Source organism: Rhineura floridana, chromosome 8 (genome assembly GCF_030035675.1).
Source record: "Rhineura floridana isolate rRhiFlo1 chromosome 8, rRhiFlo1.hap2, whole genome shotgun sequence".
In the NCBI taxonomy this organism is placed as follows: Eukaryota; Metazoa; Chordata; class Lepidosauria; order Squamata; family Rhineuridae; genus Rhineura; species Rhineura floridana.
In genome coordinates this window covers 73,451,419-73,477,689 of record NC_084487.1, presented here as the reverse complement: position 1 = coordinate 73,477,689, position 26,271 = coordinate 73,451,419, and the positions used below count along the sequence as shown (strand labels likewise).

Sequence of the window (26,271 nt, the reverse complement as noted above, 5' to 3'; positions counted from 1 at the left end):
TCCAATCCACTTTCTATGTAGCTTGGAAGACTTTGGTAACATGTGCCTGTGAGCATATGGTGAGCGGTGGCAACACCTGCCATCTCCAAAGATGGAGAATTACACTTTTGTGTTTTAGTTGGTGTTCTTACTTTGCTTCTTTCCTGTGTTACTACTGTTTCTACAGAGAATCTAACCTAGAAAATTATATTTTTCTCATTATTCATCCTAGAAATCTGTTTCAAATTTATTTTTATTAATTTCAAAGCCTTCTTATTGGTCAATGTCATATGATGGTGAAGACAGCCTTTTGTCTTTCAAACTGGAGGTTATGCTCTATTTCTATTTTGGGTGCATCAGCAGTTGAATCTGAAACTGCAGTATGATGTAAAATCAGACTGATTACAATATGTCGTTACTTAAGCAATGACTCTAGCTGTTGGAAAAAACAAACTTGGCCTGCCCAAGATGCATGTTTGCAGCCTGCTATGCTTAAACTACTCCACTTAACAAAAGGTGGGCATGGTCAATTTAAAAACGTAGAGCACACTAAGAAATTTTCTAGAATGTATTTCACCACCCACTGTTTAGTGCAAGCTGAAGACACTCCTCATGTCCATTGTAGACTATTTTGCAGAATACTCAGTGCCAGTATTCCACAATTGTTTTTACTGTTTTTTAGTGTAAATATTGCAAAGTGTTGCTATACTTCACATATTCACAGAAACAGAAGCAAAAGAAAATGATACACTATAGGAAACTTCACTAAAATTGCAAAGTAAATCACACATATTTAAAGTGACTATCTGAACTATATCAACTGTCTTAATATTGTTGCTTCCTCCCTGCTAAAACAAGATCAGCACAGCACGTCTTGTTTCTGTTATTTGGGCTGATTGCAGGTGTTGCCACCATTCACCATATGCTCAGAGGCACGTTACCAAATTCTTCCAAGCTACACAGGAAGTGGATCGGACTGTGAAAGACCAACCCAAATTGTGTTTACATTTTGCCAAATTTGTAAGGCAGTACAATATCTCAGAGAGGAGGTCAGGTCTCCTGCTCTCCTGGTGCATTCACTATAGCTGCCCAATTTCCCTGCTTTTTAAAGTTTGATAGAAATATCTGTTGGCTATAGGTATGTTCTTAAACTGCAAGCGTTTTTTCCCTATTAGTAAATTTCTCTTTTTAATCCGACAGGTAAGAAATGGGATCCTGTGAATGTTTGCTGAGAGTGGATTGATCATTTGCATGCTTATTGAGTACGATGGGATTTACTCCCCTGCAATTATGCTTAGGATAGGTGAAACAATGAGGGATGGGGAGGGGAGGAGGAGGAAAAGGGAGGGGAAGAAGGGCAGGGGGGAGGGAGGGAAAAAGGAAGGGGGAAGGAAGGGCAAGAGGGAGGGGATAGAAGGGATGAGAAGGGGAGGGCAAGTTTCATTATTTGCATGCTTTTTGAGTTCAGTGGGATTTACTCCTGTGCAATCATGCTTAGGATAGGTGAAATTGACCTGAGGGAGAGACAGGGAGGGGGGAAGGAGGGCAGGGAGTGGGAGGGGATGGGGATGGGAGGAGATTACGTGAGAGGGCACAGGGCAGAGGGGAAGCCCCTTTCCTTTCCAAAACATTGTGAACAGTATCATTGCTTTCCTCCATTTCCTCCAACTTTTTATTCTCCCATGCAAGTCTCCCACGCAAATTTAAACCAAAGCTGTCCCTGGCCACATCCACACCAGACCTTTTTTCTCTTTAGACAGTCATGGTTTCTCCCAAAGAATCCTGGGAAGTGTAGTTAGTGAAGGGTGCTGAGAGTTGCTAGGAGACATCCTGTTCCCCTCATAGAGCTAAACCACTCTGGCCACTGAAGTTCTGTCAGGGGAATAGGCGTCTCCTAACAACTCTGAGAGAGCCAGTGTGGTGTAGTGGTTAAGGTGTTGAACTATGACCTGGGAGACCAGGGTTCGAATCCCCACATAGCCATGAAGCTCACTGGGTGACCTTGGGCCAGTCACTGCCTCTCAGCCTCATGCAAACCCTATTCATAGTTGGAATCGACTTGAAGGCAGTACATTTACATTTTTAACAACTCTCAGCACCCTTCACTAACTACACTTCCCAAGATTCTTTGGGGGAAGCCATGACTGTTTAAAGTGAAATAAATGTCTGCCGTGGGTGTGGCCCCCTGGTTAGGCAAGCCAGGCAGCTGTGAGTCTGGCTTTTAGAACACTGACAATTGGTTCTTACTGAGCATGCCCACTCTTATTATTGACTCCAATGCTAAATTTCTTAAATTAATTAAAAATCAGCCAGGTGTTTTTTTAACTTTTAAACTGCAGAAGATGAAGGTCAGAGTACAGGGCAAGGTCAGTAATAGGATTACAGGTACTCTGTGAACATGGCTGATTTTTAATGAATTTCAACAAATTATGAGAACACTGACAGAAAAAAGTCCAAAGGGGTCTGGTTTTTCTCTCTCTCTTTTTACACTTTGAACTCTCGATTCTGACTGTTTTGGGTAGCGCCATGAATATTTAGAGGGTTATTAAGCAAGCGTTTCTGAGTTCAGAACTATAAGTTTTGTAAGGTTTTGTTTTGAAATGAGCTTATGGGAAGCATCAGAATGGCATGGGGGGTATTTTCAATCTAACATTGCGGAATACGAATAATCCATGCTGGCTATAATGTACAATGGCTGTATAATAAACTATAGCCTTTGCAGCCAGTATTTCAAAATAATGCATAACTAGTTCTGTGTGACGAAGGGGGCTCTGATGTCTTTTGAAAAAGCAGGTTTGCAAAATGGCATAGAGGACTACTGGCTGAAGTAAAAATGTCAAAAGCTTGTGGTACATCTAAAGTAGCTCTAATGGGTCCCAGCCTCTGTGTATGTGCAGGATTATAGACTTAGATCCAAAAAGCTAGAAAAGTAACATAAGACTGCTGCATGCTACTAAACCCCAGAGTTAAGAACAGTGCCTAGTATAAAAGTGTAAACCTTTGAGAATCCCTACAGGAGCCTTCCCCAATCTGGTGCCCCTCCAGATGTTTTAACTACAACTCCCATAATATCTGAACATTAGCCATGCTGACTTTAGTTAATGGGAGCTGAAATCCAACAACAAATGGTTGTGAAACGCTGTTGAAGGTATATTTAATTGCTGGATTTATTTCCCCTCTTATCCCATGTAGCATAGCAAGGCTTCCAGCAGGAACCCGTCTCCACACCCAGAGTTCAAATGCAATCTAGAGATGCTGAACACTTAAAATCCTATTACAATCAATTTTACTTAGGCTACAATCCCATGCACGCATACATAAAATTAGGTCTCACTGAATCAAAGGATCCTACTTCTGAATAAGTATGTTTAGGATTGTGCTGCTAATCAATTGTGCAAAAAAACCCCACTGAATTTGATTTCCCTTTTTGATTCTAAACACTCTCCATTTTTAATACAGAGAAACAAACAGAAGTCAGCAGAAACAGACATTCATTTTACACTGATCTTTGTTTCATTACTAACATTATGAAGATAAAACAAAGAAGGGGAGAATTTCATGCCAAGGCTGGCCTTTTCTAGAGAAGTCCCAACATAAGTCAGTATCATTGTACAAGGCTGTGTGATAGGAAGAGTAGAGGTCCTAACCACAAATTGCATTAGTTTAATTCAATTAAGTGTTGCATTTTAAAATTATGATATTCCATGTTGTCATGTTCTACACAGAATCCCTTACCCGGCAAGATCTAGAGCTCTGACATTGTTGCTAATTATTTCTTCTGCGCTGGAATCAGAGGACAAATCCCAAAGCCTGTTGTTATCAGACAGAATCTGATTTAAATGATCTCTGGAAAAGTGTGTACCACGAATTCTTTGCCTGTAAGCCTCTGCTTTCTCTCGAAGTTCTTTCACCTAGATGTCACAATTCACAAGAATTCACAAAGTTGGGTGGGGTTTTTTTTCTTTTTTACTTGTAACTTTTGTGTAAAAACTATTAGTCATTTAACAGCCACAAAAACAGCACAGAGCAGCATGTCACAGAATACATGACCAGTCACAGCGCCAATACTGTAAGGAGCAACATTTGTGCTATATGAAAAGAGTACAGATACATTTTTAAAAGAAAGCACATTGCAAGCAGTCAAGCCCAAGCACAGTTGTCAATAAATTATTCAGCAAGCACAAAAAGCCTACCAACTATGCATCTGCTTAATACTATATTGTTTTTCTTTTTGAAGGTTCACTAATATTATAATTGCTCCAAGCAGAAAGAACTTAGATGCAACCAACCTCCATATACCACATGGTATTTAGGGTGTTTTGAGAACCCTAAGGAGAGGAATACAGAAATAAAACAGTATTTACTTACTTATTTAATTATGTTACAATAGCTTAGATTCAATCTCACACGAAAGTGGTCCATTTCCATCTATTGGAATTATGGTGTTATCATGCCTCCTACAGTTCATTTAAAATCTCCTTTTGGCTTGCTTGAATGACATCCCTAATTAACATCCCTACTTTAACCCATCAATTTCAATAACTATTCTGACATTGATAGGATTAAAATTTTACATGCCAGCCAGGAATATACAGATCCGCAATTTTTACTGGTGTATCATAATTTCTACAACACCACCCTCTACTGTTTCAAAGCATTCAGACTGTTAGTATCATGTTAATAGTCAGAAACAATTCACTAATAGGCAAAAAACCTTGCGGTTTAAGAATGTACCCATAGCCCACAGATGTTTCTATCAAACTTTCAAAAGCAGGGAAATTGGGCAGCTATAGTGAATGCACCAGGGGAGCAGAACACCTGACCTCCTCTCTGAGATATTGGACTGCCCTACAAATTTGTCAAAATGCAAACACAATTTGAGTTGGTCTTTCACAGTCCAATCCACTTCCTGTGTACCTTGGAAGAATTTGGTAACATGTGCCTCTGAGCATATGGTGAGTGGTGGCAATACCTGCCATCTCCAAAGATGGAGAGTTATATTTTTACATGTTTGTTGGTGTTCTTACTTTGCTTCTTTACTGTGTTACTAATGTTTCTACAGAGAATCTAAACTAGAAATTTGATTTCCTTCATTCATCCTAGAACTTTGTGTCAAATTTATTTTTATTAATCTCAACGCCTTTTTATTGGCCAATGTCATATGATGGTGAAGACAGCCTTCTGTATTGTTGGTTATGTTCTATTTCTATTTTGAGTGCATTACCAGTTGAATTCATGACAGATGCTCTTGGAGGTCGCTGATTCATAGGGTTGCCATAAGTCGTAGTCGACTTGGAGGCACATAACAACAACAACAATAGTTGAATCTGAAACTGCAGTTTGATGTAAAATCAGACTGATTACAATATGTTGTTACTTCAGCAATGACTCTAGCTGTTGGAAAAAAGAGGATGCATGTTTTCAGCCTGCTATGTTTAAACCACTTCATTTAAGGCAAGGTGGGCATAGTCAATTAAAAACATAGAGCACACCTAGAATTTGCTAGAATATATTTCACCTTCCACTGTTTTATCTTGTGCAAACTGAGACACTCCTGAGGTCCACTGGAGACTATTTTGCAGAAGTCAGTGCCATTATTCCACAATTATGTGGTTTTTTTTAGTGTACATTTTGCAAAGTGTTGCTGTACTTCACATATTCACAGAAACAGGAGTAAAAGAAACTGATTTCCTATAGGAAACTTCACTAAAATTGCAAAGTAAATCAGATATATTTAAAGTGACCATCTGAACTATATCAACTGTCTTAATAATGTTGCTTCCTCCCTGCTGAAACAAGATCAGCACAGCACATGCCTTCTTTCTATTATTTGGGCTGATTGCAGGTGTTGCCACCACTCCCCATATGCTCAGAGGCACATGTTACCAAATTCTTGCAAGCTACACAGGAAGTGGATTGGACTGTGAAAGACCAACTCAAATTGTGTTTGCATTTTGACCAATTTGTAGGGCAGTCCAATATCTCAGAGAGGAGGTCAGGTCTCCTGCTCCCCTGGTGCATTCACTATAGCTGCCCAATTTCCCTGCTTTTTAAAGTTTGATAGAAATATTTGTGGGCTATAGGTACATTCTTAAACCGCAAGGATTTTTGCCTATTAGTGAAGTTCTCTGCTTTTTAATGAGGGAGGTAAGAAATGGGATCCTGTGCAAGCTTGTTGAGAATGGCTTGATCATTTGCATGCTTATTGAGTTCAGTGGGATTTACTCCCCTGCAATCATGCTTAGGATAGATGAAACTGATCACAGGGGATGGGGAGGGGAGGAGGAGGAAAAGGAGGAGTGAGGGAAGAAAGGCAGAGGGGAGGACTGGGATGGGAGTAGGCAGGAGGGGAAAGGGAGAAGGACAGGTTTGATCATTTGCATGTTTATTGAGTTCAGTGCAATTTACTCCCGTGCAATCATGCTTAGGATAGGTAAAACTAACCGGGGGGGAGGGAGGGAGGGCTGCAGTGAGCAGGGGAGGAGGAAGAAGAGGGGGAGGAGGGAGAGGGAGGGAAAAAGCAGGTCTGATCATTTGCATGCTTATTGAGTTCAATGGGATTTACTCCTATGCAATCATGGTTAGGATAGGAAAAACTGACCATGGGGAGGAGGAGGAGGGGGGAGGAGTGTATTGGAGGGGGGCAAAGGAAGGGGCAGGGGAGGGCAGGTTTGATCATTTGCATGCTTATAGAGTTCAATGGTATTTACTTCCATGCAATCATGCTTAAAATAGGTAAAACTGATCATGGGGAGGAGGAAGGGGAGGGGGAGGGAGGGGACAGGAGGGAGAAGGGAAGGTGGGTTTGATGTTGGGTTGCCAGGCTCAGGCCCGGAGAATTCTGTGTTGAGAAAATTCAGCCAAGTACAGGTTTTCTTGCAACACCGTAATGGGAAAAGCCACAAGGTGAAATTCTTCCTTCCCCCTGCACAACTTTTAAAGATACAGAAGACCTCTTGGAGGCTGGACCTGGCAACCCTAGTTTGATCATTTGCATACTTTTTGAGTTCAATGGTATTTTTGTGCAATCATGTTTGAAAATGGAGATAGACTGCCTTCAAGTCAACCGAACTTATGGCGACCCTTTGAATATGGTTTTCACGGTAAACGGTATTCAGAGGTGGTTTACCATTGCCTTCCCCTGAGGCTGAGAGGCAGTGACTGGCCCAAGGTCACCCAGTCAGCTTCATGGCTGTGTGGGGATTCGAACCCTGGTCTCCCAGGTCCTAGTCCAACACTGACCCGGGGGAGGGGAGGAGATTGGGTGGGTTTTTAACTTTTGAACTGCAGAACAGAGTACGGGGGAAGGTCAATATTAAGATTACAGATACTCTGTGAATATGGCTAATTTTTAATGAATTTCAACAGATTATGGGAACTCTCAGACAAAAAAGTCCAAAAGGGATCTGCTTTTTTCCTCTCTCTTTGTACACTTTGAACTCTCTATTCTCTCTGACTGTTTAGAGGGTTGTTAAATTTAGAGGGTTGTTAAACAAGAGTTTCTGAGTTCAGGACTATAAGTTTTGTAAGGTTTTGTTTTGAAATGACTTTATGGGAAGCATCAGAATGGCATGGGGGGTATTTTCAATTTAACATTGCAGAATGTGAAAAATCCATGCTGGCTATAGTATACAGCCACTCTCATGGCTGTATAATAATGTGACATGACAGAGGTTAAGTGTATAGGGTTGTACCTATGTTTTACTCAGAACAGACCCACTAAAATTAATGGATGTGGCTGATTTAGACATATTCATTTTAATGGGTCTACTTTGAGCAGAGCTTAATTGGCTACAACCCATACCTTTTACTTGTAGGCAATGTTCTGTTGTTTTTATTATTATAAACTATTTCACCAAATCTAAGCAGCTGAAGATCTTAGTATATTAACATATTCATCAACCAAAGCAAGGTTTTAAAAAAAATACCTTTATATATCTGTATTTCAGTTAATAGGTTTGTTTGTATTTGCAGCACAATCTGACTAGATAGCAAAGATGAATGAGAAAGTCACTATGCACTTATAATTCGCACACACCAAGAACTCCAAATATCAGAGCACCTGAGAGCTTTGTGACATTACTCTGTAACAAAGCAGGACATCAATAACCCCATCTAGTTTACCCCACAAGGGCTTTAACATGGACATAGAGCTCAGTGCAAGGAGGGGCTGCATTTTTCTCTTCTATATCAGGGAATGATTGAGTGCCCATGTCACTGAAGAGAAAAGGGCAGCCCCTGTTTTCACAGAACTGAGGCACATCAAAGTCACACAGACTTACAGCTCACATACAAGGTGTATATATCTTGTAATGAGAGATGAAAAACCATGTGCACCATAGATGAATGGAGTCAGTAATGCAAGGAAGCCAAAGAACAGTTCTGTTATTCCAGTTTCCAAGTCTTAAAGTCTCACTAGGCCAGAACTATTCATGAACATGCACTCATATGCACCCTAAATGAACAGCAACTCAACATCAAAGGACTGATTGACACTCAAATAGGACCACTAATACCCATAATGCAGTCTCCTGAATTTCATGTGGTTAGCAGTGAGCAAAAGTACACCCCTCTTGCAAGAGGGGTCTAAATAAATAAAGGGGGTTTTCTGTGCATTTTAAAACCTGCAGGCAACATTCCTATTTAATTTTATAAATTCCTTAAAAAGTACCGTTGATGACAAAATCCTGCACAGATAGGTCTATGAGATCCTATAAAAGACAATGGCATAACCAAAGCACACATTCAGAGCTCCATAGAGCAAAAGTACAATAGACTTTTATTAAACAAAGACTGAAAATTCGCAATTTAAAATCCATTTCCTACTGTAAAGCTATTATTTTGCCTGCAGAAATTAATAATGAAAGAAATGTACGGTCAGAGCAACTGGATGGTCAGAGCAACTGGACACCTCAGGAGAAGGAAATGGAGACTGAGAATGCCTGTGGAGAAACACAAAGAACCCCCAGGTTTCATCAATGAAACAGGATGCAGCATTTATCCCAGCAGGAAATAGGCTTGAGAAACTCTTACCATAGTTACGAATTGTCCTGTTTTAATTTTTTAGAAGTCTAGTTTAACGTACTGAACTTACAAAATCTGAACAGGGTGGTTCATGACAGATGCTATTGGAGGTCGTTGATTCATAGGGTTGCCAAAGTCATAATTGACTTGAAGGCATATAACAACAACAAAGTTTAATGTGAATGTATACTAGAACTAAATAAATACTTTACAATATGCATTATCATATTTTATCCAATTGCCTTCAAGCAGTCCCTGCACTGAGCTGGCATTATAACCATACATTTTTACATTATCAGTCATTTGAGAAGAGTCTCTTTGGGGCTGATGTTAACTCACCCTTGTGCCAAGTGTTAGAGGGTGGAGAAAATTAATCACTGAGGATGCCATTCTATACTTTAAAAAAATCATTCAATGGTGGTTGGGAGCAGGGCAAGTATTCAAGCTTCCCTCTCCCTTTCTTTCAGTTTGTACTGTCCCTTACCCTACAAACTGCATAAAAGATGCAGAGGCAATACCAGTGATCATTCTGGCTCCTCACTGGCAGGAAATGTATTGTAGGCATCACAGCAGACTAAGAAGAAAATTTCAAAAGAGGATAGAAACTGTTGTTCAGTATGACTTCACGTTCAGACTCATGATGCAGCTGGGTTTTTGTTTTTTTTAAAAAAAAACATTTTATTGAAGATCTTACAGTGCTTTATTTTTATTTCCCCCATACAGGAGGATCAGAAGAGATGTGAAGAACACGGAAAGTCTGGAGCTCATGGTGGATGAAACAACCAAAAACACTAAACTACAGCAGGAATGGGGAACCCTTTTCAGCCCAAGGGTTGAATTCCTTCTGGGGGGCCACATGCCAGTAATGGGTGGGACCAGAGGTAGAGCGGACAGAGGAATTAATATGAATTTTTTCTTCATACTGTAGCCTGGTATAAAAAGATAAAATTCACATTTCTATACACAGTCACACACACACACACGTTCTCTATCCTTCATCCAGGCAAGCAAGAAGTATTGCTAGAGTTCAAGGATACATTCCAGACAGCCAAAATCACTCAAGGAGGATGCAAACGAGGACCAGGGAGGGATGTGGCCTTGGGCTCCCAAGGAGCAGAGAGAGAGGCCTAGAGGGCCACATCTGGCCCCTGGGCCTGAGGTTCCCCATCCATGAGCTAGAGTCTGAAGTCAAAACAAATCAATCTGCTGCATGACATAGTGCTAACAATACTTCAGGGAAGGTTTTGGATTCCGAGGTGCGTGCACCTACATCATACATCAGGAGGCAGAGTGATAAGAAACCTTAGATATGGAAAACAATATTTTGTTTGAAAAAGGACTGGGTGGGGAGCGAGATGCAACAATAGTAGGAAACTAAGTGTTCCTTGAGTAGATGCATGAACCGAAGTGGTTCTGGGGAATGGAAAACAGCATGAAATAGAAAACTAAGTGATCAACTATTTTGAACTTGGGAGTTGTAATAAGAGTTGTGCACTATATTTAGTAAAATGTGTCTGTTCTAAGCTTCAGGCTCCTGTGACATTATTCTGTAAAATAAGCAGTAGCAAGGATTAAAGCAATTGCACCCTGAACTATCTTCCCATAGCCTACGTCTCAATGGCCCAATTTGTTCAAGGAGGACAACATGAGAATCTAAAAAAAATGGTTGGAAATACTCAGTATGCCTACTCACCTGATCAGGTATGTGTCTCCTAACATGTAACCAAGCCCCATCTTTGTACATGTACTGAGCTGGAGACAAAAAATTTGATCTGTATTCCGTGTTCATTTTCCTAGGCAGAGCAAGTTGGCAGGGTAGAGAGACAGAATTATTATTTTTTAATTATCCGAGAGACTTTTTCATTGCTTTGGTCTTTAAATCTTTCATCCTAACAATAAAGAAAAAAATGATACAGGATATAGGACCAGGCAAAAATGATGCAGGATATCGGGGTGAGAAAGAGAGAATGTATGCATGCCTACGCACAAAAGACTGGAGCTCTCATAGCAGAGTGCTGCAGTTTCCAGATGCAGTAATGTAGTTCAATGGTGTAGCAATTGGGAATGTTTAAGAAGAGAGAATACCAACAGAGGAAAAGAAGCATTCAAGGGGGTAAGCTAGACAGATGCTCCCTGAAAATATTTGCAAAGGAGATATGAATGTTCTTTTAAGAATGCACAAGTGTTTCATACATACAATTTCAAAACACAATTTAAATACATTAGACAACTGAATACAAGAAATATGATACTTAAAGGGGGAAAAAACAAAGAGCCTTGTGACACCGTAAAGACACGTTTTTATTATGGCATAAACTTTTGTGAACTACAGCCCATTTCACCTAATCCACAAAAGCATAATAGATTACTTCTCAGCCATCATTTTGTCCTCATGTAGCCATCTGGCAAAGTTTTTTAGAGTGGCAAGGGGGTCAGGAAATTCTGGATCACAGCTGCTAACATCAGAAACCTCTGAAGGCTGGTGTGCCAAGTTTGTAAGACACTTTCAGAAGAAAGTTGCTCTTCTTTGCTCCACTAACGATGCTATTTTCTCTGAGGTGGTGTTTAGAGGACTGTCTGATTCTGTTTGGGATCAGTTTCAGTTATTGCAGCCTGCTGATTTGGACTCTTGTAGGGGTTCAGCCAACTACGTGTACTATAATGTGCTCTGCATAGGGCTACCTAGTGCAGAATGTAGCGGCTGACTACTGATAGGCACTTCTAGTGATATCCCATGACATCTATTTTGCAGAATCTGCCTAACGCTTACCAGGCCCAATCCAAAATGTTGATAATGACATACAAGGCCCTGAACAACTTAGGCTCTATATATTAGATGGAGCACTTCTCATCATATCAGCCAGCCCGAGCCCTGAAATCAGCGGGGGGGGGGCTGCTTGTGGTCCCACCGATGAGTGTACCACGTTGTGCAGAAAGCAGGAACAAGGCCTTCTCTACAGCAGTACTCTAGCTGTGGAACTCTCTTCCCATGGAGACATGGATGGACACAACTATGATGGGGTACCACTGCTTGATGACAACACTAGCTTTTGGAGGCTGTTGGTAGAAACTGTTTTTCAGTCTTGAGTTTGTCTTGTACTATGGTTTTGATCTTTTGTAATGATATGGTTTTATTGTTTTTATGGAAACAATACTATGTTGGCAAAAAGCAGTATACACATCAAAATAAATAAAATTTGTTAGTCTTTAAAGAGTGCCACAAGACTTGGTTTTGCTGCAATAGACTAATGGGGCTACCCCTTTAAAATTACAAGTTATATCTTACTTACCTAACATTTCTATGTAAAACAAGTGACTTATGTTTTTGTTTCTGCTGTTTCTGCTTTGCTTCCGATTTGCTTTGCCTTGACTGATCTTCTGCAGACTTTGAAAATGTTTCCTTTTTCTTATTCTGAGACAAAAATGATAGAAACACATTATCAGAAGATGACACTACAAACTACATTTCTGTTAGACATTATCTTTAGTCTGACATTTTTTAGATAGTGTTCATGTGTAGCTCTATCATGGCTTTATTTCCCAGTGGCAATAAACCTTACTTTTCTTTATTCTTTCAACCACCAGTCTTGCCAGACTATTTATTTCTGAAGTCCACATATATATAGTCAAAACTCCAATAAATACATGACCACTAATAAAGAAGGAAATGAAACTCACATCGTAGTCCTTAGCATATCATAGGTAAACTTTTCGGATAATCAGAATATTGCCTAAGGAGAACTCACCAACTATTAAGATACTTTGATGTGTAAGTTATGTAGCCAAATCATAACCAGAAAAACACATGGATTTGTATTTTACTGGAATATGACCAGAAGTTTGAAGGGCTTCTACACAATAGAAATCATGGTGCCATTCCATCCTTTCTAAAACTGGGATTCCCTGCTTCTTGCACTTGCTGAGTAACTTTGCACATGAATATGGCCTCCCAAACATTGTTAATCCACTGCTAAGGGGTCAATGAAAATATAATAAAATATACTACATTATATTTAAAAATCATTATTAAAAATATTACTTATTTTCCCCATATAATCATAATCACCAGCTGAGAATCTGAGGTGACCCCAACAGTTTCATATAGAAAAAGCATTATGTTAAAATAAAACTTTTAAAAATTAGTTAAATATGACTTTGTAATACCTTTTCTCCAGAGGAGATTTCTACAGGTTCTGATCCAGGACATTCACTCTCTTCCAAACAACTTCTCTGTTTCAGTTCTTTCACAGGGGGTGAAGTTTTGAAACTTCTTTCATATTCAGTTTCATGAATAATGACAGGAGTCTTAAATGGTGGGATGGATTTACTTGCACTGTGAATAACCTTTGGTTCAGAAAAAGATATTAATTTGATTTTCAAAACTAAATTAACAGTGCAATCCTAACTATGTTTAATCAGAAGCAAGACACACTGAGTTAAATAGGGTTTACTCCCAAGTAAGGGGGCTAAGATTGCTACCTAGGTCTCCCATTAATGAGATTTAATAGTGCTTAACTTTGCTAGATAATTGAACAAGGTTACAGTGAATTGAGATGTCTCTATTTCTCAGTTGTTATGGCACTGATCTAGCTGAATAAACACGTCATGTTCTCCAAAAGATAATTGCCTATCTGTGGGAATAATAAAAGACATAATACTTTGAACAGAATGAAAGCATCTTTTCATACATGAAATACTAGTGTAACATTTTGTTCACCACAGGTTAAAGTATCAAGGCTGCATCCTATGCACACTGAACTAGGAGTAACAGAATGGGACTTATTTCCAAGTAAAGCTGAACAGCATTGCAATTTGAAGTATAGAAAAAATATTTCATGAAGCCCTAAGTCCTATACAAACTTAATTTGGAGAAATCTCCAATGAATTCAGTGGGGTTTACTTTTTAAAAAACATGCATGTACACGAAAAGGCTATACAAACAAACCTCTTTATTTTTTAGATGCCTTGAAAATTACCTTGTCTGCTGCTAGTACTGGAGATAGCTTTTGTGGGGTTTTCCAAACAAACTGCCGTTGATACTCAGAACTTCTGGGGAAGCTCCTTGACCGTGAAATATTCATGCCTGCTTTCCTCTGCAAAACTTTGTTAAGCTGTCAACAAATACTGACAATGAACTCAGGAAGATACTACTGCCTGTCATCTACCAATGTATAAAACTTAAATGAACTCTTTAAAATTAGTACAAATATTTTCTTGCATCAAGCTGATGAAGGCAAGCTTCTACCATTACATTCCATAAACAACTCTGAAATTTATACATTTAAAGGTAAATTCTCCTTCCATTAATATCAGCAATACAGCTGCCACCCATTTAGAATTAGATTTGACTTTAAAATATAAATTTTGCCCAACACAAAGAACTTGAAGGCTTAATGTTTATTTTAAATCAGTACATAAACTTTAGCTTTCTTTATTATCATCATCATCATCATTTTATTAATTAGATTTGTTAGTCGCTTGTTACCCAAAAGTCTCCAAGTGACTTATAGCACTGCTAAAAACACAAATATACCATTGGGGTGGGGTGGGGACTGTAACAGTTACAGGACGCTAATAACTAATAACAAAAAATAGTAGTAAGTTTAATCCAGGGCCAAAGGCCAACAGCATTATACAAAAATAACAAAAACCAAGATAAAATGTTGGTATAAACACAGTGCTGACCAACATACAGAGTTAAAATGCTGACTAGTAGGGTACAATCAAAATAAAGCTTGAAACTAGACATAACGTTTAAAAACGGAGTATTAAAATTGACTATAGGGTTACACAGTTGTTATCGTCATCAAGTAGCTGTAATCTTTTAAAATTAGCCCTTAACTTCCGAGCAGCTAAAGTAAACAACGATACATTATAAGTGACCTCAGGGTTAGAGTCAGACAATAGTATTTTTATTTTATCCTCTGTTGGGGTCAATGTGTCATTAAAGAGCCCAAACCTAAGAAATCTGAGTCGAGCGTTAATATATATTGGGCAAGAAAATAAAATATGGGGAAGATCTTCTGGCTCAGAGGAGCCGCATATGCAGGTCCTCTGAACATTGGGGACATCAGAGAGCCAGCCTTCTCTAACTGCATTAGGCAGCGAGAAAAAGCGTAAGGCTGTAAAGGCATGCCTTAGGGCTAGAGGAAGGGGAGATATAAGATAGAGTGAACATTCAGTATCTGATTTAAATCTCCAGAACCATGGAGCAGCCTTTGAGCTCATAAGTGATAGTCTGTCTACATAATGAGCATGGTAAAAGATGGCTTCCTGAAGGCGGATTGTGTTAGAAATCGAACTGAACTCCCGAGTTGAAATATGGTAATTATGTAACAGGTCCCCTAGATTGCTAAACCACAGTTTAGATGCCAAAGGGTGGGCAAGGCAGAGTTTTAGGAGATTTCCATCTGGAAAAGAATCAAACGATCTAAGGAACTTCAAAAGTGCATGGTGGATACGAGCGGAGATCGCTGGAAGACCGGTCTCCGAGCGCAACATAGCAGCTGATGTTCCTTTTGGTAATGACAAAATACGCCTCAAGAAGTCATTTTGAGTGGATTCTAAAATCTTTATGTTGTTATTTTCCCATCCCCAGACCAATACACCATAAAGTATTTGAGGGACCACTTTAGCTTTGAAGATTTTCAAAATTGGTAAAATCATATTACCTCCTGAAGTGCGGTAGAATTTTAATATAGCTCCTATTGTTTTGGCCACCGTGATTTTTATATGTTGTATATGAGGTTTCCAGGACAGGGTATCTGAAAACAGAATTCCGAAGTATTTGTATGTTTGGGATTGCACAAGCTGGATATCTGCCATCTGCCAGCGATGGCCTTTATATCGCTTTCCAAAGACTAGGATATTATAACAAAAAAATATCATCTTAGGCTGCCATCCAATATACACTTACCTGGGAGCAAGTCCCATTGAACCCAATGGAGCTTACTTCTGAGCAGACATGTATTGGGTTGCAGCCTTAGTCTATCAAAAGGCTGGGACAAAAGGGAAGTTTTTACCCTGGTGCCAAAAAAAAGATATCAATGAAGGCACCAGGCATACGTCACTGGGGAGTGCATTCCACAGATGGGGAGCCACAACTGAAAAAGGCCCTCTCCGTTTTCACCACCCTCCAAACCTCCCCCACGGGATACTTGGAGAAGATCCTCAGAAGAAGATCTAATGGTCTGGGTAGGTTCATATCAGTAGAGACATTCCAGAAGATATTGGGGTCTTGAGCTGTAAAGAGCCTTACAGGTTAAAGCCAGCACTTTGAACTGGGCTCAGAAGAGTACAGGCAACCAGTGTAATTGGAACAGAATCCGTGTCCTATGATCTGTTCACCTTGAACCCGTCAACAGTTGGGTAGCTGCATTCTGCACTAATTGAAGCTTCCAACGTATTTTCAAAGGCAGCCCCACATAAAGTTCATCACAAAAAACCAACCTTGAGATTACCAGAGCATAGTTTACTGTAGCTGGGTTACCCCTGTCCAGATAGGATTGTAGCTGGATCACCAGCCTAAGCTGATGGAAGCACTCCACAACACTGAGGCAACCTGAGCCTCAAGTGATAGCAATGAATCCAGGAGAACCCCCAACCTACAGACCCACTTCTTCAGAAGTGTGACCCCATCTGGAGCAGGCCACACACCACTCAGCTGGTCAGAGGAACCACCGACCAATAGCATCTTAGTCTTGTCTGGATTAAGCTTCACTTTATTGGCCTTCATCCACTCCATTATCATAACTATGCACTGATTAAGCACATCTACTGTTTCACCTGCAGAAGATGAAAAGAAATAGAGCTGCGTGTCATCAGCATACTGATGACAACACACTCCAAAACTCTGTCTGACCCCATTCAGCAGTTTCATGTAAATGTTAAACAACATGGGAGACAGAACCGACCACTGTGGAACCCCACACTGGAGAACCCATAGAGCCAAGCAATGCTCCCCATGAACCACTTCTGGAGCTAGCCATCTATGTAGGAATGGAATCATCGCAATGCGATGCCTCCAACGCCCAACTCAGACAGTCGCCCCAGAAGGATACCATGGGTGATGGTATCAAAAGCCATTGGGAGATCAAGGAGGATCAACAGAGTCATACTCCCCCATCTCTTTGCCAGCACAAAGTATCTTACAGGGTAACAAAGGCAGTTTCCACAGCAGTTTCCATACCAAACCCAGACCTGAATCCCGATTGAAGGGATCTAGAATTTACCTAGTATCTCTCTCCTTTCTCAGTCCCATCCTCTCTCATCTTCCTCCATTTGGCCTTACTCTCCTCACTGCCAACATTCAACAACCTGGTGCCCCTCGGATGTTTTGGACTACAACTCCCATCCCAATGATAGATAGTCTAAACATCTACAGGGCACCAGTTTGGCAAAGGCTGGTCTAGATCACTCATTCTTCCAAGACTCCCTCTGTAGATGTCCCTACCTCCTCCTTCCCTATGTTCTTTGGCTTGCCTCTTATTAGGGTCCAAACAGCTCCGCTAATGGCAACCAAAGGCCCTCCTGCCATCTCCTTTTCACCTTATGCCCAAGTATTTGCCTTGTGCTTCAACACCACCACAACCAAATCCCTTAACTATAATTATAGACAGTTAAAACAAAAAAATTAATTACACACTGGAATTCACTTTAACTACTTTTTTTTACTTCTGCCTCTCCTTCTGTTTCCATCATCAAACCAAAATAAACTGTAGTAGTTCCTTACTCCATTGACTGTTTCTCCTAATTCCTTTTTGGTAGATGGTAGTATCTTGTCTTCATGCCCTGTAGTTTTGGGTGATGACTTCTTGCTTTCTGCAAAAGCTACCGTTGATTCAGATCTAGAACCTGTGGAGTTGGAATGTTTTTTTTCAGGAAGCCGGAGTGCATCAGGTGTTTTGATTTTTTCCTGATTTGTATCATCTTTGCTGTCATTTGTATGCAACTTCAATGGCTGGTGAACTTCATATGCTGATGATGTATCTTTCTCTGAATCATTGTCCCCATTCCACTCAAAGGACTTTGCAATCTGTGTGTTGTAATAAGGCACTCTTCTCTTAGAAATAAAATTTGGTTCTCTTGAAATTCCTGTAAAACATGAAACATCCAGTCTGTGTATCCTGAAAATTCTGCAGGGGTCTCGTTTCTCAAAACACATTGTTATTTCTAAGCAGCAGTTAGATACAGGGAGAAAATGAAAGTGAAAATGAACATGTCATAAAGCAAGTGTTATTTAGAAAATACTGCTAGAACACCTATGAATACAACCTTGCGGTTTGATTTTTTTTTATTACTGAAACTCACAGAAAAAAAGCTTTCTATTGCCCAACACAAATAAGAAAATGAAGGGTAGCGTGTATCTTAGCATAGTTTCTGACAATACTATTCATGTTTACTTAGAGATAAGTCCCACTACACTGAATGGAACTTAGGGCACAATCCAACTCGCCTTTCCACCAGGCTGGGGTGAGTTGGATGCTGTGGATTCCCAGCAGTGCTGGCAGGCTCCCGGCTGTGGCAGCCTCTGCTGGCAAGCCGGCGAACAGAGGGCCAGCACAAGCCGGTGGAAGTCCTGAAAACAGGGTGTTCCGAGGGCATGGTGGGGGATGAGCCATGGGGGAACTTATGCAAGATCCTCCTTCTGTACAGAGCCATCCCCCAGGTCCTTCTGCAAATTGTAATGGGCCTCTACGGGGAGCGCTTACTCCCTGGGAGGCCAATTCATGGGAGCTGAGGCTTCCTGGCCAGCTCATGCATGTGGCTCCCAACTGAGCCGGTGTTCAGCCAGGCCAGCGGCTCCTGAGCAAGAGAAGGATCCTGCAGAGCTTTCTGCCAGCTCCTCCTCCACCAGCCCCCTTTCTGCCAGCTCCTGGCATTTGGATTGCTCTGTTAACTCTCAAATTATATAGGAGTACAGTCTTACAGCACAGTCTGTTTTCTGTTGAGGGCTGCATTTCCTCAGGAGTAATCTGTTGGGGGCAAGATTAGAGCCAGACGTGAGTGGGACACCCTTTGTCTCTTTCTACTACCCCCTTTGCCCACATGAAATTATGCCGAAGGTCACAGCTTGCTCAACCCAGCAATACATAAAGAGCTGCATCCAACAGTGTCTCTCCACTAACAGAAGGCTTCATCTTCAGCAGACTGGGAGAGAGGAGGGTGTCATAAAAATGGCACTAACAGAAGTCTCCTGTCAGTGAAGCAACACCACTGGATGTAATTCATTTCCAGTGCAATCAGAAGTAAGCCCCACTAGTTTCAGCTGGACACACTCTCAGGTAAGTATGTTTAGGATTGCAATAGTCTACTATTCTATCGGTGATGAACAACAGTCCTGCAGAAAGAGCTTTAAACCCCTGTAATGTTCACATCCAGAGTCATATTCCCTTCTAAGACCTCAGGGTCACACACAGTTTAACAATTTTTGAAATGCATGACTTTGCGAGGCTGCCTTCAGACAATCTTTCAAACCATGGTTCAGAAAATCATGAGCAAATGCCGTGTATGCCAGCAAACTGGTTGGAGAAATCCCTCCAAACCACTATTGCTAATCACGATTACATAGCAGCTTGTAATCCTTAGTTTGGATCAATCGCTCAAATTACAGCTTGTGGGTTCACACTAAACTGGTTTGAATCAAAGAAGCAGTAAGGATTTCAGCCCCACCAGAAAAAAAGAATATAGGAGGAAGGAATGTACTCTTTTGTCATTCAGATTCTGATTTTAAAGTATGTGAACCACCGTGAGATGCACTAGGGGCTTGCACCAAGAGAGCACCAAATGACAGCTTCCCTCCCAATGCAAATTGCAGATTGAAGGTGGGCAGCAGGTAAGGATTGTGGCACAGGGATAAAGGGTTTTTAAAAAACCTTCCAAATGCAACTCATTTAGTCAATAGTCTGAGATATATTCTGTTCTAAAGAGATTAAGGATACAGTCCAGAACCACTAAAATCAATGGGAGTTTTGCTATTGACTTAACTTGCCTTTGAACCACACCATTTCTTAACAAATGGAGACCACCTATATAAAAAAGGTATTATCGTGGCAATAGAGCACCCTTCTTATGGCCCTGACACCTCCACTTGAAATTTATTGACCCCCTTTCCAAACTACAAGAGGATCCCTGCTCCCTATGGTGGCAGTAGGCTCTGCTTGTATGGTGGAAGCGGTGTGCCCTCTGGGCCATGGAGAAAAAGGGGGACAAAAGAAGGATGCCTGCCTTTCCTCCACTCTGCACAAAGGCAGTGGTCATGATGGGAGCGGTTTGACCTGGGCGTTTTAGTTCAATGACACTCCAGCAGGCATGGGATGCTTTGGCTGGCAGCTCCAGTTCCTCCCAGCACCATATCTTAGGAGTAAAATCTGCTGCACCAAGCAGCAGAATTCAGGATAGACAGGACAGAGAATGTGCGCTTCTAGGAGAGGAGGAAATTGTGTTCAGTAGCAGGACATCCCTCAGATGCTCCACTCACACCAAGCATGCCCACTGGGAGCAGCCTTTTGGTCCTCACCTGAGGTGACCATCCCCCTCCAGGCAGACCTTTCATCCTAAGGACATTTTGAAGGTATTTGAAGCTCTGCGTGGCAGCAGAGCCTGCATCTCCCACTTGAATAGGCTTAGCTCCCTGAGCAGAGGCAGCCAAGAAGACTTTAAAATATATTAAAACAAAACATCTTTAAAAGCATCTTTAAAAAGCTTTAAAAACTTCTTTAAAAGCAATTCCAATACCGACACAGATTGGGGTAAGGTCTCTAATTAAAAGTCTTATTGAAAGAGGAAGGTCTTCAGTAGGCACTGAAAAGATAACAGAGATGGTGCCTGTCTAATATTTAAGGGGAGGTAATTCCAAAAGGTAGGTGCCGCAATATTAAAGGTCTGCTTCCTATGTTGTGCCGAACGGAGCTCCTGATAAGATGGTATCTGCAGGAAGCCCGCACTTGTAGAGTGCAGTGATCGACTGGGTATATAAGAGGTAAGATGATCTTTCAGGTATCCTGATCCCAAGCTGTATAGGGCTTTGTATACCAAAACCAGAACCTTGAACTTAGCCCAGTAGCTAATGGGCAGCCAGTGCAATTCTTTCAGCAGCAGGGTGACATGTTGGTGATACCCTGCCCCAGTGAGCAGTCGCACTGCCTCATTTTGCACAAGCCACATCGTCTGGAGCAACCTCAGAGGCAGTCCCACATAGAGCGCATTATGGTAATCCAGCCTGGAGGTTACCAGTGCATGGACAACAGTGTTCAAGCTATCCCGGTCCAGAAATGGCCACAGCCGTCTTGCCAGCCAAAGCTGGAAAAAGGCACTCCTAGCCACTGAGGGCTTCTAGTGACAAAGATGGATCCAGGAGCACCCCTAGACAACAAACCTGCTCTTTCAAAGGCAGCACAACCCCATCCAAACCAGACAACTGACCAATTATCTGAACAAGTCTGTTTGGGGGAAAAGAAGGAAGATAGGAGGAAAGGGAAAGAAGGCCTTAGTTCCAGCCTTCTTCTTGGAGTAGCAAAGACAATAACAGTATACAATGCATTATATTTCACATCCATATACAGTGCGTTCTCCTCTATTCACTTAATTTTCAAATGAGATTCTGTGCTTCCTCCATATCTTCTGAAAGTATTTTTCCTTTTTAGTGTCTATCATGATATTGTTGTTGTGTATAATAGTTTATTTATTATTTACTTATTTAATGCATTTATATAACGCTTTTCAGGCAGACCACACACCACAACAATGAAAAAATTGGATTTTCCTCTATTGTATGATAAAATTTATATTACTCAACCCTGTATAATCAATGCACAAAAAGCAATATCTAAAGAGCCTGAGAGGTATAGAAAACCTAGTTTAGTTTACCAAGCTCATCTGATCGAAGTCCAGCCCATTGCCATTTTTGCTCCTGTGCAGGGCTACAAAGCCTAGATTGATCCAATTTCCTCCATTTGAAGTTCTTCTTGTATTCACTCAATCCCTACAGCAAGACAAAATGTGCAACAGCTATCAATGCCATATTTCAATGGTTCCCATGGAACTTAACTTTATTAAAAAGATCCCTGTGAGTGCACTGGGCATACATATGCACACTCCAGTCGTACTGTTTACAGGAACTATTTATTGAGGGCTGGGTCACACTGGGTTTGTCCACATGGGTGTTTAATGTGGTTTTGAAGCTTTGCATCTAATTTTTTTATTTTTTGCAGCATCTACATAATGGCCTCCTCATCCAAATTGCAGCCCACATTCCCCCCCCCATTAATTCAGATTTTCCCAATCCACAGATAATCTGAAAATCCAACATAAAATTGAATATTACCCAACTGTGAATATACTGAGTTTGTATATTGTGAGATCACATTGTAGGTGGGGGGAGGGTTATTAAATGTTTTTGTTTTATGTGTGTGATAACATTTCACTAGGTGCCATGTATCACCACACCCCCTACTTCTGTTGCTCCTTTCCTGAGCACAATCTAGCTATTTTATTTCCATCACCCCAAAGGAAAGGATGCAGCATGCCCATTTCCACCATTTTGTGCTCACTACAATAGTATCCCAGAAAGCAATGCTTTCCTTTTCTATATCAATGAAAATGGCAAGCTTTCACTTATATGGAAGAAAGAAAAGAAGTGCATTCAGTGACACCAATGGAGGAAGAGCTAAACCTACTCTTTTCTGCGGGTGCTCCCAGTTCCTAAAACTCAAGCCAGCTCTTAACTGCAGAATTGTACTCTGGGTTCCATTTTTTGGCCACCCTATGACATAGTAGCCCTTTTCACACATTTTGCCTATTCTCTGAAATGTGTATACAGTTTGGAGAGGGGTGTTCACTGGCATAACTGCAACATGAATATTCTTCAGTGTATGCAGGCACCTTTCCATACTATCAGAAGTACTGACTTTGTAGATGTGCCAACAAATTTACATACAGCCAGGCCAAAGACTGCCACTATGATGCAGCACCACCACCCTACACACAGTCCCTGAATGCGCAGAAAGCCCAAATGTATGTAATCAACCAACACAATGAGGATGTGATAGAACACTGGGTGTGTGTCCCATAAACAAAAGGTGACTGCAACAAAATCTTGCCATGTATTCCCAGCCCCCAAGAGGAATACACGATTTATTTAATAATGTATATATCACTCAGTATCGCAGTTTCTATATTTTTGTTTATTCATTCATTATATAAGTTGTCTGGAGTCTGAACAGAACAATTCACTCCCCTCACATTCTCCTTCTCTCCCTCTACCCAGCCAATACTCAACCACTCCAGACATTTCATGGCTTGTGGAAGCCACTGAGCATGCTTAGTTCTGAGTGTCCTCTTCCCTGCTCCCTCTGCCTTTCCCTTCTTTTTTTCTTTTTTCTTTAGTTTATAGGCCGTTATATATCTGTGTACTTGGGGAGACCTTATGTGTGGATGCCCCCTTTTTTCTTCCTAGCTGAAGACCATGGGGCCATCAAGTAGAAGGAACGATGACAGATCAGGAGTGGGGAACTAGCACAGGTCTCAGTTTGGCCCACACTACTGCCATCTGCTTCACATCTGACATTACATACATGTAATGAAGTCACATGTGGGACAGATAGAGAAGCAGATGGATCAGCTGCACCACTGAGTTCCCCATGGAGAATTCAGTTATGCATGAAATCCCTACAGAAAGCTGGCTATTGGGAAGCACTCCACAAGGGCTTTGACTGGTAGGCACTGACAGATGGGTTGTCAGGAATTTAACCGATGAGTTGTCCCACCCACTTGTCAGAGTAGCCTGCAAGGATGAGAACAGATAAGAATCTGGACTGCCAGACCAAAAAGTTTCCCAACCCCTGATACAGACAGTATCAGACATTTGTAAAGTGCTCTACAAACTTCCTATTTTGCCTTCACAACAAACTTGTGTGTTGGATCACCACTGTTTCCATTTTACAAATGGCAAAGTAACATTGAGAGATTGTGACTTGCACCCAAGGCTACACAATACATCCACAATAAGGGGGTGGGAATACTGGAAACCCAAGTCTTCAAGATTCATGTCTCTGGATCATGCTTTTGAAAGATGCTCTCAGTTTTTATGAAATTCCTATAAGGAAAACACTTCAATGTAGAAATTAACATGAAACCTGCATGTAGATAGTTATGTCTGATGATCTTACACAAATAGTAGCAGCAAATAAGATGCCACAATTGACCAATACTGATAACAGGTGGAAAGCCTAATATATAAATCGTAAGACAGGATAATCTACATACAGGTTTGATGCCAATACCTAGTGCCTTCCATGCAGGATTTTTATGACATGTAAAATGGCCTTCAAATATAAAATACAATAGCAATGTGGACATATTTTGTATTCCTCAATATTTATTTTTCAAAATTCCTTCCTAAACAATATACAGCTTCCACTTTATTTCATAGCCCTGAGGTCAACAACCTTTATAGGTCTAAGAAACTGTCATGGGCACCACAAAAAAGATTTCACAGAAATAAAACTGGTAATGCATAGAAGCACACCCCCCCCAAGCCAAATACCTACACCACTCCAAAGCAAATAAAAGGCAAAAAAAGTAGGCAAACCCTCTAACCAAAGATCAGCATTAGTTTTTGGTTTTTTAAAACAAACTCATTTTTTTTAATTGGGGGAAGCAGGGATGCCTTGTCAGGCACCAAAAAGGCTGTCTGAGAGCATCATGGGGCAAGATCTCTACAGCGGGGTCTCCAGATTTAGCCTGTGCCATCCTTTGTCTGAACCACTGCAATATTTATTCTAATATTTCTCTATCAGTACTTCTACAGGAAAATCCTTTACTTTATTCTTAAGCACCTCTGCCCAATTCAGTGAGGCTTGCACAAAAGAATTTCCCAGTGGATTATGTCCCAGGAAAAAGAGATGTCCATCTTCTACTCCAAATGGTTCCTAAAAATCTACTGCTTCCCAGCCTTCATCAATATTGCTTTTTCTGGCAGGTTTCAGTGCCTTAAAGTTCAAACACTGTACCACGGGCATAAGTTCAACAGGCAAAACTTTCCCTATTAATTAATCCACATCTGTGCTAGGCAGAGCACTGCCTATTGAATTTCTGTCTGTCACACATCTATTAAAGAGCCCAGAAACCTGAATGCGAGATTATTGGTAGAATTAATATTTGCTTACCCCTTTTCTCAATTTTACATGCCACCCCAACCCAGCTGGTGCCCACATACTGTATTCAATAACTGAGAGCTCTACAAGTAGCAATGAGACCGGCTCACTGCCATCCTACTCACTCTGGGGACCAATTAGTTCCAGGCTGGGGGTAGGAAGACACAGGTAGGACACAATTTGGCCAGGCTGGGGGTAGGGTGGCACAGGGTTTGAGTGACAGCTAGCAGCAGGAACCTCTTGGTTGCCTTGGATAGAACAGAACCCTCAGGCAACTGCAAACAGCGCTCCCCTGAAAACTGAAGGGCCCGCAAGAGGGGGAGCAGAACGTTAGAAGCCTCTGAGGGGAAGGGTTGGGGAGAGAAGCCTCCGACTGAAGAAAAGGCGCAACGGCAGCCACCACATCTCACCTTCCAGCGCACAGGCATGACTTTAAACCCCCGTCTGGCTGGGGATGGCGCTGGGCAGCAAGGTGCTCCTGGACGGTTACGGGCGGGGTCAGAGACGCTATGGAGAGTAGAGGACGTAGTAACTGTAAACACGCCTGTTTCCTTGACAAAACGTCGCGGCCTGCTTGCAGCTTGCTTGGTTTCAGCACCTCAGACGCCTGCGCGAGGAGCCACCCAATCAGAGCCTGCAAACTGGCTTGCCTCCATCTCTCCCTCTCCCCTTGGGCGCTTATCTCTTCAGCTACTGGGGAGGGTGGTGTCTGTGTTTTTCGCCTAGCTGCATAATGCAGCCTGCTTGTAGTTGGAAAGTTTGACTTCAGTCTTGTATGCTGGACAGCGTGAACACAGGAGAGAGGAAGGGAAGGTAGTTCTTCCTCCTCGTTCATGTAGGGATTTCTTTAAATCCTCTACACTTCTTGGGGCGGGTGAGGTTGTAACTACTGGCTTTAGAGGGGATGGATTTATATTCTCATCTAGGTTGATTTATTTATTTATATCCTAGTTTTCTATGCTAAAAATCAAAGTCAAGCAGCTTACAGGTAAAAGATACAAAACAATAACATTAAAAATCCTAACAACTGAAAAAGCAATAAAAACATCATCATAAAAATAATATTGCTATTCTGTTATGATTTCTTACAGAACATCTCGTTATGAAAATCAAG

At 41.2% G+C, this 26,271-nt stretch overlaps 1 protein-coding gene across 3 annotated transcripts in view; it reads right to left on the bottom strand.

Annotated features, from left to right (window-relative positions):
- Positions 1–25,992, bottom strand: part of MDM1 (Mdm1 nuclear protein) — a 48,997-nt gene extending 23,005 nt beyond the window's left edge. Inside the window, exons 1-9 of one of the 3 annotated variants that reach the window (XM_061639796.1) lie at positions 25,568–25,992; positions 21,871–21,985; positions 17,735–18,096; positions 13,980–14,114; positions 13,168–13,347; positions 12,294–12,415; positions 10,697–10,796; positions 4,269–4,307; positions 3,715–3,890 (exon numbers count right to left, since the gene is read on the bottom strand). In XM_061639796.1, the coding sequence (XP_061495780.1) occupies positions 3,715–3,890; positions 4,269–4,307; positions 10,697–10,796; positions 12,294–12,415; positions 13,168–13,347; positions 13,980–14,114; positions 17,735–18,096; positions 21,871–21,985; positions 25,568–25,585 (1,247 nt within the window). In that variant the 5' untranslated portion in view covers positions 25,586–25,992. Of the gene's footprint in view, positions 1–3,714; positions 3,891–4,268; positions 4,308–10,696; positions 10,797–12,293; positions 12,416–13,167; positions 13,348–13,979; positions 14,115–17,734; positions 18,097–21,870; positions 21,986–25,567 lie in introns of those variants that run through there. The other 2 variants (XM_061639797.1, XM_061639799.1) reach the window with 2 other exon arrangements.
- Positions 25,993–26,271: the final 279 nt, after the last annotated feature.